At 41.7% G+C, this 14,464-nt stretch overlaps 1 protein-coding gene across 1 annotated transcript in view; it reads right to left on the reverse strand.

The window, feature by feature from the left end:
- Positions 1 to 1,228: 1,228 nt before the first annotated feature.
- EDAR (ectodysplasin A receptor) overlaps positions 1,229 to 14,464 on the reverse strand; it is a 36,681-nt gene continuing 23,445 nt past the window's right edge. Inside the window, exons 10-11 of the mRNA XM_002811754.3 lie at positions 13,062 to 13,122; positions 1,229 to 3,984 (exon numbers count right to left, since the gene is read on the reverse strand). Coding sequence (XP_002811800.2) covers positions 3,662 to 3,984; positions 13,062 to 13,122 — 384 coding nt within the window. The 3' untranslated portion in view covers positions 1,229 to 3,661. The remainder of the gene's footprint in view (positions 3,985 to 13,061; positions 13,123 to 14,464) is intronic.

Genomic DNA, 14,464 nt, shown 5'->3' on the forward strand with positions numbered 1-14,464 from the left:
ACTGGCCCTGCATTTTGAGATGATAGCAAATGTTTACAGAACAGACAAAATCAAACTTAACAATAGACTTCAAGTAGACCTAGCCTGAGAGCCACTCTCTCCAAACTTCCCTTTTGCTCAAACATGGCTAAAGGGTTTTGACACTGACTCCTAGTCACCATCAAATCCCTCCAATGTGAGACCAGACCAGCCACCTAGGACAGGTCTATCCTGGCACGAAGGAATAATCAAAACCTAACTGTGGGATGACTCATTGGGGATGCTTTCTGATAAAGATCTTGATCAAGTGGGGGAAATGTGGAAGTTGTCAGAATTATAAAGGAGTCACTTGTGCTAAATAAAAAATTAAAAACAAAAAACAAAAAAAAAAACCTGACAAATAGAGCCATGGAAGGCCATGAAAGAAGGGTTCTTCTGCATAAATCACTGATAACAAGAGCCAGCACAAGACTGAAAAAATGAAAACCTTGCACAAAGGCCATTACAATCTTAAACACACACAAAGACTCCTGCAAGGACCTCTGCCCAGCAACTCCCTGTCCAACCCTGGACTGGCACCACCCTTATTATTGATCCTTGTAGCCAAGGATAATTGTCTCAAAATAATTATGTAATCCTCCTTATTTTCCTCTAAGAACCATTGTCTTCCTTTACCTCTTCAAAAACACACATAGTTTACTATGGCACATGTATTCCCATTGCAATGCCCTATTCCCCAATACGTATCATCATTTTCTTTTAGAGAGCCTCTCTCTGTTATCTAGATTGACAGAAATGATGGAGTAGAGCTGCCCCAGTTAAGGTTTTCCAACAGGCAGAGGCCCCAGTTGACCCACATTCAACTGAGCCCAACCTAAGTCAGCTGACTGACCCCCTACTAACCCCCGAGCTATGATAATAAATGACTGTTGCTTTAAGCCATTGAATTTTAAGACAGTTTGTTACACATAAATAGATAAGTGATACAATGCCTTATGAGCTAATGATGGCAACTTGGAAAGCAATGCTGCAGGTGGTTTTTACATGATCTCCTTGTAATGTTTGCTTCTGCCTAGTGAATGTCCCAGGCCATAACATTTTAGGCACTTTATTTATAGCTGGTTGCAATCCTACAGTCTCATCATACATAGGGCAATAACTAGGAACAGAGCAATCAGAACCTTCTCCACTCACCCCCTGACCCACCACCCCAAATACAAAGAGAGCTCACATTACAGTAGTCTATAAATCTTATTAATGTGTTTATTGAGATTACAAAATATAATAAGTTATATATATACAGAATTAGACAAAAATATTGACAATTAAGACTTCACTGTCTAAGGGCCACAGACCTACCCTGGGGTGTTTTCTAAATGTTTTAAAGTATTGCAAAATTATGAATATCTCCACACAAAAATGGCAGGATGGAGTCCCAGCTTTGGTCAGTGAGAATTATTATGATCTCATTGTTCTGAATCCCATAACATAGGCTAAATCTTGTCAGAGTAAATCCCATGTTTCCAAATAAGTAAATGACAAGGGAATGTGTAACTATATAAGGAATAGCTTCCTAAAAATGGCAGGTGGAGAGCCAATGGAACATGAGCTGACACTGGCTGGCCTTACAGCCCCAGAATTCTAATAGTGTGAAATGAGGCCAAAGCACCAGGAGCAGAGAACAGCCACCCCACTCCTTCACTGAAAACATTCTGAGGAGGGTACAAGCTGTTATCCTGGAACGGGATACTCATCACAAGTGACATTTGCATCTAATTAAGGGGAGACTCTCATCATCATCACAAGGCGGGGGAAGGGGGCACCACAGGATTTCAAAGAGGAATTAAAAGGATAATTAAGCTCTGCCGTGGAGTATTTAGCTTGCAGGATAAACCAAATAGGTTCTGAAAAACAGCAGCAAACAGACAGTAAATGATGATATTAAATATTCAGGACCTCATTATGATCCTCTCACAGTATGTACTACATTCGTTGGTGGGAGATTGCTTGTTGATGTTAAAGATATGACTGATTTTCCCCCTAAAGCATTTTTTCAGTCATGCAACTTGTAATTTTTACAACCTCGCTTTTTAAGTCAGAGACTTTGTTTTAATTTAGTAATAAACACAGTCAGACCTGCCATCAGGGAGCTCAGCAGTGAACTCTAACCCCTGGTGTGATCACTAGCCTGGCTCCTGAGCTCTTGGCAGTTACAGGGATAGTATGATAATCTGCCAAGAGCAATGCCAGTTTATTAACTTTCTGCCTATAAATGTTATGTCAAACCATTGCAGTTACTGTGGAAATGCCAAGTCTGAGTTTTTCTGTTTTTATTCCCATTTAAATGGACAAACTACACTGTGTTCACTTCCATAGAGCACCTCAAAGGCCTGGCATTTCCTATAGCTCCACTTTCTTTTTGCTCACCTGAACCCTACCTGCCCCAATTATAGAATCATTAACTAACATCTCATTTGCAGATGAGAAACTGAGGCTGAGAGAGGAAAAGACAAGGCCCAAGGTGGCACAACTAGAAGCCAGCTCCCTGGACTCCAAGCCCAGGCTCTCATTTGCACTGCAGAACTTCACTTTCCCTGACTGGCTCAGAAGGCTGAGTCTGAAACTCTCATGCCATGAGGCTAATCCACAAGTCTCAGATGCTCTTGAAATCTAGAATTACGCGTGGCTGAACTCTTAGGAAGTCATCATTTCTCTTTCTAATTACAGTTGACTACTCATATATGTTTGAAGCGAAAACAACCTGACACATTATAATTTAAATTGTTGTGTCCTTGAGCATTGCTGCCCCTAAAAGGTCAAATCTGCCTAAGACTGAGAGTGGAAGGCCATTCACATGTAATGCAAACCACAGGGTTCTCAGGCCAAAGATTAATGCAGTAAATGAAATTGGCTACTGCACACATCCAATTGCTTGGACAAACACATGCCTTGCATATTGGTTTTGTATAGAGTGAGCTCTTCCATTATTGACTGGAAGGCCTGTAAGAATATGGATGACCTCAAGGATAAGTAAAGTTATCCTAATGAAACCACATAGGGTATTAACAGACTTGTACTAAACCTGAAATAATACCTGGAGCAGGGTATCTGCATTTTGTCGCCATTTTATCAAAATGTTTGAGCTGCTTCTTCACTAGGATGCCATCCTTCATCATCCCAGTAGGGAGTCATCTCCCGCTTAGAACTTCTATTAACGTTTTCTAAGCGCCCCTTCATTCAGCTTGTTTGATGTCTTCCAGTGAAGTGGTTTGTAAACATACGTTCCTTCTGTCTTCTACTGGAGTGCAAACTCCTTAAAGACAGGGACCAGATTCTTCACTTCTGTCATTCCCACGGGGTTTGGTTCACTTGAGTCCTCAACATTATCTCACTGTTCAATGAGTTAATGGTGGGCTGGTGGGCTGGCTGTATGAGTGAGTAGATATTTACTCTGCCTGGTGAGGTATAGGTGAGCATCTGAAAGTATCCCGGCTCTAGTCCTTTATCTTTGGTTAAATTGGAAGACAGGCCTTATTTCGTCTGGCTCCTTGAACATCCTAAGGCATACAGTGACATATCACAAAAGCCTTGATTCTTGGCAGTCTTTTGGCACCACTCACAGCTTCAGAGCCCTCGTTGGATCCTTGGCTTGTCCTGGGAGGACAGCCCACAGGCATGCTTTTCAGGATGCAGCATGTGGCTGGGAGGCAGGTGGCACAACCCCCGCCCACTCCAGTATGTCTGCACACAAGGACTCCACAGCATCCAGCCGCTCAATCTGCACCAGTTTTGTGAGCAGCTCAGGGATGCTGTAGCCTGCCGTGCTGATGCGGTCAAAGAGCTGCATGCCGTCTGTCATGCCCCCAATCTCATCCCTCTTCAGGCCGAAGCTCTCAGCGAGGTGGCGCCACGTTTTCACAACAGCTTTCTCAGAGTTGTACGTGGAGCTGAGCATTCGGCTAGTCTTCTCAAGGCAATCAAATGGCAGCTCTGTGGGGCTAAGACCTACAGACACCAATGGCCACAGTTAGATGTTGCAAGTCACAGTCAATAGAAGGTCAACACTACGAAAAATTATTTAATGAAATAAAAATTATTTGAAAAAAATAAAAAATATTATAAAACAAAACATGCAGAAAGCCACCTAAAACAAATGCATAACTTAAGGCAAATGACACCTAGAACACTGTCAGCCACAAGAGAGGGCTGTTCATGCACCCTAACCCTGGTTAATAGCCCCTTCCCCACTAGGAAAATGACTGCTATATTGACTATGATAATAATTCCCTCATGACCATTTTTAGCAGTTCTCAAAGACTTCAAGACAAGTTATCCTTAGTTGGGTAACCCTGTCTCCCATGGGGCTGGGCTGAGGAAGGGGTCAGAGGGACGGTATCATGTCTCTTTAGGGAATAGTAGTCAACTTTGTGATGAGTGCTCTCAATGATAGCCCCAGATTGGGGTTATCTGAACCAAGTCACTGCCAACTCAGTGGTCTGATGGTTCTTGGGCTTTACTGTACATTAGACTCACCTAGGCGCATTTAAAAACTTGATATTGCTGCTTCTGGAAGATAAGAGTAGATAGAATTTTCCCTAATCCTCCCACTAAGTACAGCTAAAAGCCCTGGACATTCTGTATAAAACAAATACAAGAAGTCTCTGAAAAGTGGAGAAAAGAAGACAGACCAACTAGGGACCTCGATACCTTAGGATGGTGATGGTGGTAAGTTCCCTGGGTTTTCTTTTGCCTCATAAATTCCAGACATGGGGCAGAAAAGTCCAAAAATCCAGAAATAATAGCAACCACAGACAAAAACAGCCCCAACAAAAGTCTTCTGTCTCTAGTCAGAGCACTAGGAAAAGAGCAGCCTAGCAAGCATAAAACATTTAGACAATAATTGCTGTATTCCAGCCAAACACCACAGAAAAACTGTGTCCCCACTCTATCCAGGGTAGCAAAGGCTGAGTGGGGAGCCTAGACTTCCACCCTCACCAGGCTGTAACACTGTGCCAGGTGGTGTCAGGAAAGGCCATGTAGGGAGCTGGGGCTTTCTCATCAACCAGCTGGTAACAACTCCCCTGCCCCTGTGGTGACCATGTCGGGAGGCATACTCCCAAACCCCAAGTAGCAGTAAAAAAGGAATCCCCCTTGAATGTTAGTGAAGGTTGAGTGGGGAATTTGGATGTCTACCTTCACCTAACAGTAGCAAGACAGCACCCTCATTCTCCTGCCACAGGGCTATCAAAAGGAGCCAGCTAAAATAGAAGGCTTAAATAAGACCCAGAGTTTCATATCAGGACGTAAAACTACACAGGTTTCAAAGTGAATTCACTCATCATACCAAGAACCAAGAAGATGTCAAATGAGTAAAAAAAGAAAATCAATAGATGCTAACAATGAGATGACAGATGTTAGGTAATCTGAAAAAGGTTTTAAAGAATTCATAATAAAAGTGCTTCAACAAGCAATTATGAACATGCTTAAATGCAAAAATAGAAATCCTCAGCAAAAATAATAGAAAATGTAAAAAAGAAATGAAAATATTAGAACTAAAAAAGTACAATAACCACAATAAAAAGCTCAGTAGATGTGCTCAATGACAGAGTAAGACAGAGGAAAGAATCAGTGAGAATGGATAATGGAAACTAGAAGTGGAAATTACTCAATCAGAGAAAATAAACTGAAAAACACAGAGCCTTAGGGAACTGTGGAGTTATAACAAAAGAGCTAACATTTGTGTCAAGAAGTTTCAGAAGGAGAGGAGAAGAGAGTGGGACTAAATAAGTACTTAAATAAATGATGGTTTAGAACTCCCCAAATTTGTAAAGAGACATAAGTCTACAGATTCAAGAAGATAAGCAAATCCCAAACAGGATAAACCTAAATATATTCATGTCAAGATAAATCATAAATGAACTTCTGAAAACTAAAGACAAAGTCTTAGAAACAGCCAAAGAAAAACAACGCCTGACCTAGAGAAGGAAAAGAATTAGAATGACAGTAGACTTATAATCAGAAACCTGGAGACCAGAGAGAAGTAGCACAGTATTTCCAAGTACTGAAAGAAGAGAACTTTCAGCCCAGAGTGGCATACCAGGTTGCAGTGAGCCGAGTGAAAATATCCTTCAGGAATGCATGAGAATATCAAGACATTCCAAGCCAAAGAAAAATTAAGAATTTTTCACCAGGAGACCTACCCTAAAAGAAGCAAAAGGAAATTCTATAAACAGAAAGGAAATAGTAAAAGAATGAAACTTGAGACATCAGAAAAGACAGAAAAGAACATAGTGAGCAAAAATACGGGCACATACAATAGACTTTCCTTCTCTTTTTAAGTTTTCTGAATTACATTAGGCAGTTGAAGCAATTTATGTGGTTCTAAATATATGTAGAGGAAATATTTACAACTACTATAAACAGAGAAGGTAAAGGGACATAGAGAAAGGTAAGGTTTTTATACTTCATTCAAACTGGCAAAATAATAACACCAGTAAGGCTGGGCATGGTGGCTCACACCTGTAATCCAAGCACTTTGGGAAGCCAAGGTGGGCAGTTCACCTGAGGTCAGGAGTTCAAGGCTAGCCTGGCCAACATGGTGAAACCCCAGCTCTACTAAAAACACAAAAAATACATTGGCGTGGTAGTGCACACCTGTAATCCCAGCTACTCGGGTGGCTGAGGCAGGAGAATAGCTTGAACCTGGGAGGTGGAGGTTGCAGTGAGCCGACATTGTGCCACTGCTCTCCAACCTGGGCGACAGAGTAAGACTCCATGTCAAAAATAATAATAATAATAATAATAACACCAGTAGACTGATAAGTTATATGTGTAAATGCAATGTCTAGAGAAACTACTAAAATAACTATGGAAAAAGATAAAATCAAAACATATCGCTCAAAAAACACCAAAATCGAATTCTGAAATATGTTCAAGTGACCCACAGTAAAGCAGGAATAAAAAAACACAGAAATGAAAAACAGAGACAACAAACAGTAAACAAAATATAAAATAGCAGACTTAAGCCCTAACAATGACTACATTTAATGTAAATGGTTTAAATACCAACTAAAGACTGGGCGCGGTGGCTCATGCCTGTAATCCCAGCACTTTGGGAGGCCAAGGCAGGTGGATCAGCTGAGGTCAGGAGTTCTAGACCAGCCTGGCCAACATGGTGAAACCCTGTTTCTACTAAATATGCAAAATTAGCCGGTGTGGTGGCACATGCCTGTGATCCCAACTACTTGGGAGGCTGAGGCAGGAGAACCACTTGAACCCGGGAGGCGGAGGTTGCAGTGAGCCAAGATCACGCCATTGCACTCCAGCTGGGGCAACAGGAGTGGAAACTCCAAAAAAAAAAAAAAAAAAAAAAAATCCCAAACCAAACCAAAACAAAACAAAAAAACTAAAAGGTAGAGCTTGGTAGAGTGGACTTAAAAATTTACCCAGTTATATGCTGTCTACAAGAAACTCACTTCAATATAATAAGAGAGGCGTTGGAAGTGAAAGGATGGAAAAATACATATCATGCAAACTTCAATAACAAGAAGGCAGAGTGGCTATGACAACAGTTAAAGTAGACTTCAGAGGAAAAAATTTCCAGAAAGTGACATTTAATAATGATTAAAAGGTCAATCCAAGAAGACATAGCAATCCTAAACGAATATGCACCAAACAACAGAGCTCCAAAATATGTGAAACAAAAACTGGTAGACCCGAAAGAAGAGATAAGTCCACAATTATAGTTGAAGACTTTAACATTCCTCCCTCAGTAAATGATAGAACAATTAGAAAAAAAATCAGCAAGAATATAGAACTTACCAACATCATCAACCAACACGATCTAATCAACATTTATAGAACACTCCATTCAACAACAGCAGAATACACATTCTTTATAATTATTGGCCTTAAACCTCAACAAATGAAAAGAATTGAAATTATACAAAGTATATTCTCCTACCACAATAGAATTAGAATATAAATCTGTAACAGAAAAATCTTCACACATTTGAAAACTAGATAACAGTCTTCTAAATAATCCACAGGTCAAAGAGGAAGTCTCAAATAAAATTTAAAAATGAATGAAAATAAAAATACAAGATGTCAATATTTGTGAGACACAGCTAAAGTAGTACTGAGAGGGAAATTTATAGGACAGATACATGCAAAGGAGGAAATCTCTTAAGTTAGTAATCTAAGCTCCCATCTCAAGCACTTAGAAAAAGATTAACAAAATAAACCAAATATACACAGAAGGAAATAAGTAATTTAGAAATAAGAGCAGTAATCAATGAAATTGAAAACAGTAAAGTAAAAGAGATCAATATGAAAAGAGACAGTTATTTGAAAAGATCAATATAACTGACAAGGAAAAAATAGAGAAGACACAAATTACCAATATCAAGAATGAAGCAGGAGATATCACTACAGACACCATAGATATCAAACAGATAATAAGAGAAAACTATGCAACTTTAACTCTGCACATGTAAATTTGATAACTTAGATGAAAATAAACAATTCCTCAAAAAACATAAACTATCACAACTTACCCAATATAAAATAGATCATTTGAACAGACTTATAACTATTAAGGAAGGTGAATTTGTAACTGTAAAAATCTCCAGCCAAACACGGTGGCTCACGCCTGTAATCCCAGCACTTTGGGAGGCTGGGGTGGGTATATTGCTTGAGGTCAGGAGTACAAGACCAGTCTGGCCAAGATGGTGAAACCTCATTTCTACTAAAATACAAAAATTAGGGCTGGGCACGGTGGCTCAAGCCTGTAATCCCAGCACTTTGGCAGGCCAAAGCAGGTGGATCACGAGGTCAGGAGTTCAAGACCAGCCTGGCCAACATGGTGAAACCCTGTCTGTACTAAAAATACAAAAATTAGCTGGGCATGGTGGCACACACATGTAATCCCAGCTACCCAGGAGGCTGAGGAAGGAGAATCACTTAAACCTGGGAGGTGGAGGTTGCCAGCCTGGGACAGAGTGAGACTCTGTCTCAAAAAAAAAAAAAAAGAGAAAGAAAAAATTAGCTGGGCCATGGTGGCATGTGCCTGTAATCCCAGCTACTTGGGAGGCTGAGGCAGGAGAATCACTTGAACTTGAGAGGCAGAGGTTGCAGTGAGCCAGGATCGTGCCACTGCACTCCAGCCTGGGTGCCATAGTGAGACCCTGTCTCAAAAAAAAAAAAAAAAACTCCCCAGAAGAAATCTCTAGGTCCACATGATTTCACTGAAGAATTCTACAAAATGTTTAAGAATTAATAGCAATTCCACAAGATCTTTTCTAGACATAGAAAAGGAAGAAACACATCCTAACTTATTCTATGAGGGTAGTATAAACTGGATACCAAAACCAGACAAAGACAAAAAACAAACCACAAACCACAGACCAATATCTCTCATGAATATAAATGCAAAATCCTTAACAAAATATTAGCAAATAGAATGCAACCATAAAAAAGAATTGTACCACATCAGGTATGGCTTATTCCAGGGAGGCAAGGCTGGTTCAATATTTAAAAATTATTATAATCCACTCAAAAAATTAATGTCAACAATTTATAAAAAGCCTAGAGCTAATATTATACTTAATGGTGAAAAATGGAATGCTTTTAAGATCAGAAATAAGGCAAGGATTTCTGCTTCTGCTTCATAACTTATATTCACTGTAGTGCTGGAAGGTATAGCCAGTGCAATAAAATGAGAAAAGGAAAGAAAAGGTACACAGATTAGAAAGGAAGAAATAAAACGGTCCCATTTGCAGATGTGATTATCTATGTAGAAAATCCCAAGGCATCTACAAGAAAACTCCCAGATCTTATAAGTGAATTCAGCAAGGTCACAGGATACAGGATAAACATACAAAAATCAATTGTATTTCTATATAACTAACAATGAATGTATGGCTACTGAATTTAAATTGTCATTTACAATTGCTCAAAAAATAAATGATATACTTATGGTGTAAATCTAGCAAAATATGCACAGAACTTGTATTTTGGAAACTACACAATGCAGATGAAAACAAATTAAAGTTGTGCTAAATAAATGAAGAGATATACCATGCCCATGGCTCAGAAGACTCGACATAATAAAGATGCCAAATCTTCCCAGATTGATATACAGTTTTGTTGCAAGAAACTGTCATTAAAATCCCAGCGAGGCATTTTGTACTTATAGGGAAGATTATTATAAAACTTATATGGAAAGGCAAAGGAACTAGAATAGCTAAAAGATTTTTGAAAAAAAATAAAATGGGAGCAGTCCATTTGATTTCAAGACTTTTATGTTATTATATAATTTATACAAGAATCAAGGCATTATCAGAGGGACAGACATGCAGATAAATGCAACAGAACAGCAACCCCAGAAAATAGACCTATACAAATATGCCAAACTGATTTTTGACAAAGTTTGAAAAGCAATTCAATGGAGGAAAGACACTTTTTCAAAAAAACAGTGCTGGAGCAATTGGACATCCATAGACAAAAAAATGAACTTTGACCCAAGTTTCATATCTTCTATAAAAATCAACTCAAACTTAAATGCAAAATATAAAACTATGTGAACTTAAATGTAAAACATTAAAGCTATAAAGCTTCTAGAAAAAATTGTGGGAGCAAATCTCTGGGATCTAGGACTAGGCAAGAGAGATCTTAGATTTGACACAAAAAGCATCATCCATAAAAGGAAAACTTTATAATTAGTTTCATAAATTTGACTCATAAAAATTTAAAACATCATTCTATGAAAGACCCTGTTAAGAGACTGAAAAGATAAGCTAAACTATAGAATGGAGAAAACATTTATGAAACCACATATCCATCATAGGACTAGTGTCTAGAATATATTTTTAAAAACCCTCAAAACTCGACGCAAAAAAAAATCATACAATACCATTGAAAAATGGGCAAAAGACATGAAGAAACATTCATTTTACTGAAGAGGACATACAGATGAAAAATAAACACAAGAAAAGATATTTAAACAATGGGAACATGCAAATTAAGACCACAATAAGATATCATAACACACTTCTCAGAATAGCTAAAACAAAACATAGTAACACCACCAAATGCTGGCAAGGATGTGGAGAAACTAGACCGTTCCCACACTGCTAGTAGGAATGTAAAATGGTACAATAACTTTGGAAAACAGTTTGGCAGTTTTTAAAAATAATCAACCATGCAACTATCATACAACCCAACAAATGTACTCCTGGGTCTTTATCCCAGATAAATCACGACTGATGTCCACACAAAAACCTATACACAAATATTTATAGCACCTTTATTCAAAATAGCCCTTAAGTGGAAATAACCCTGATGTCCTTCAACAAGTGAATGGTTAAACCAACTGTGGTCCATTTATGCCACAGACTACTACTCAGCAAGAGAGAGGAATGGACTATTGATGATGCAACAACCTGGATGGACCGCCAGTGAATTATGCTGAGTGAAAAAAGCCATTCACCAACGGGTACATACCTTGTGATTCCACTTTTATAACGCTCTTGAAATGACAAAATTATAGGAATGGAGAACAGATTACTGGTTTCCAGGGGCCTAGGTGAGGGTGGGATGGGTGGAAATTGGCTGTGGCTATAAAAGGGCAACAGGAGGAGTTTTTGTATGGGAGCTGAGTCGATATCACTGTGTCAATATCAGTGTCCTGGTTGTGACTTCTGTGTATAGTTTTGCAAGATGTTATCATTAGGAGAAACTGGGTAAAGGGCATGTAGGAGCTCTCTGTATTATCTCTTACCACTGCATGGTAAGATGTATCTCAAAATAAAAAGTTTAATTAAAAACAAAACAAAACAAAAAACAAAGAGACACAGATGCCTGGGATTCACCCCTGACTAATTACATCAGGGTGTTGGGGCAGATTGGGTAGGCTGGATGGGCAGAGATGGTGTTAAGACCTGCAGGTGACTCTAATGTTCATCAGAGCTGGGCACAGAGCACAGGTTCTCAGCCCTGGCTGAGGTTTGAAAACCCTGTCCCAGGGATGTGAACTCAACATTTTTTGGAACAGAGAAGAGCTTCCTGGTGGATGGAAGGTGAGTCCTAGACCATCCTCCCCTGGGCAGCTGACAGCCCCAGGCCATGCCAGGTGAGATCAGGCAGGCTGACCTGGGGCATGTGTTTATGGAGAGATGCCACATTTCAGCGGCAGCCAAGAATTCTTGGCCCTGGAACTCACCCACAGTATAGTTATTTCTGGCCAACAAAGCACTGGATCAGAAAGCCTTCCAGGGCACAAGGGGCTGCATTTGGCCTATGGTGGGGTGTGGGGGTGGGAGGAGGGGTAATGGGGGCATTGGTGAGCTGCCCAGCGTGCACCAGGCTCCACTCCCGCTGCCCAGCCAGATAAAGGAGTCCGAGGAGGGAGGCCAGCGAGGCCAGCAGCAGGAAAACCCCTGACCTCAGCCATGAGGGGTTTATCTTTGGGGTTAATAAGAAGGTAATTTAGAAAGTGGATCTTGCAGGAACTGGAAGCTGAGGATTATGATTTCAGATTGCAGCACTGATGATCCTATCCTGTTGCCTCTTACTTGCTCACACTCAAGCCCAGGTTATGGGGAGACAGCCTGACTTAGCTCAGAAGGCCGCTGGGAGGGGAGGCTGGAGACTCCCAGGACTATCAGACATCGGGGATGCTCGAGGGCAGGGAGAGGGTGGCTAAGTCTAGGATAAATGACTGATCATGTTTCCCAGATGATGATGCCAGTGTGGAGACGGGCACTGGGGACACAGGAGGTCTGGGGCTCCATGGCTGCTGCTCACCGACCCTGCGTTTCCCTGCAGTGGGTGCCTGCACCAGGCTGTCTCCTGCCCCATGAGGGGAAGGCCCTTGGAAGCACTCGGAGATGCCTTCTCATATCTGGGAGCAAGATTCCGTTTCCCCACACCTGAAGTCGGTTCCAGCGGCCATTCTGACCAGAGCGCGGCAACTCGATGGGCGGCTTCCCTCAGTTTCCCTCACAGGAGCCTCAGGGCTCCGGGCCCAGCCTTTCATGTCGGTAGGGTGGGCACCACCTCTCCCAGGCTTTTTTTCAGCTTACCTTCCACGACTCCACACACGTTGGCATACACATCCAGGATCTTTTTCCTCCGGCTTTGAATCTGTGAAAAAGAGTCGAGAATTTTCATCTCCAGAAAGGGGCAACAATAGTAAGGAGGCAAATCCTCCATGTCAGCAGGGGCAGGCAGCAGCTATGCCCAACACCAGAGATGCTGCACACAGCCCCCGTGTCAGCAGCCCAGCCCTGACACACAGGGAGGAGGGCCTTCTTCAGGTTTTCCTACTCAGACATCTTTGGGGTCCACCATGGGTGCTTCTTAGGCTCAGCTGGGTGGTCAGACTCGTAAAATACTTGGGGACACCCCTGGCATCAGTCTGTTTGAAAAGATGACTATGGGGACCCCCACTTGCCCTCAGGACACCTGTGCTGCGGAAGAGCCATGCGGGGCTCCCATCCAGGATCATGTGGCTAGTGCCAGGAGACCAGGCCCAGGGTGCACAGGTGCTCAGTGGCCCTGGCTGGAGTCCTGGGGTCACGGCCACCTATCTCTCTTGTAACAACCCCACAGGCTTCCAGGGTCTCTGCAAGTGGCAGCCCCATTACAGAGGTCACTGAACTCGGGGCAGGCAGAGCTTGGCATCCTATCAGGACCAGGCCGAAGCCAGGATCCCAACTGGGCATTTTTGCCATCAGTGATGTTGCCTAGCAACACAGCTGTCCTGCGGCTGGGGCCTGCAGCCAGGGGCACAGGCTAGAGGGATGACCACAGGCCAGGTCCTCAGGGAGCCCAAGAGGGCTCTGGCCACCTTTGCCCTTACCCTTGCCCTGCTCCTGGCCACAGCACATTACAGGGCGGTAGGTGATAAAACCCTGGGGACAGCTTCTACATGTGAGCCTGTTTTTATATTTTTAAAAATGCATAGAAGAAAAATGTTGTGTGTGTGTGTCTAGAAAACTGTCTGGTTGGATAAAACCCAGTATATTTACAAGGGTCTTTTTCTGCCCTCTGGCATTCCAAGTGATTTTACCTTTTTTCTCTTTGCTTATTATTTTTCATTTTTGTGTATGAAGCTATATAATAAAAACAAAGTGGCTGCGTGTGGTAGCTCACACCTGTAATCCTAGTGCTTTGGGAGGCCGAGGCGGGTGGATTGCCTGAACTCAGGAGTTTGAGACCAGCCTGGGCAACACAGTGAAAACTTGTTTCTACTAAAATACAAAAAAAATCAGCTGGGTGTGGCAGCGTGCGCCTGTAGTCCTAGCTAATTGGGAGGCTGAGACAGGAGAATTGCTTGAACCCAGGAGGCGGAGGCTGCAGTGAGCCGAGATTGCACCACTGCACTCCAGGCTGGGTGACAGAGCGAGACTCCCATCTCCAAAAAAAAAAAAAGAAACCCAAAAAAGAAAGGTTTTTTTTTTCCCTTTTGACTATCTTGCTGTGA

This window comes from Pongo abelii, chromosome 12 (genome assembly GCF_028885655.2).
Source record: "Pongo abelii isolate AG06213 chromosome 12, NHGRI_mPonAbe1-v2.0_pri, whole genome shotgun sequence".
NCBI lineage: Eukaryota > Metazoa > Chordata > Mammalia > Primates > Hominidae > Pongo > Pongo abelii.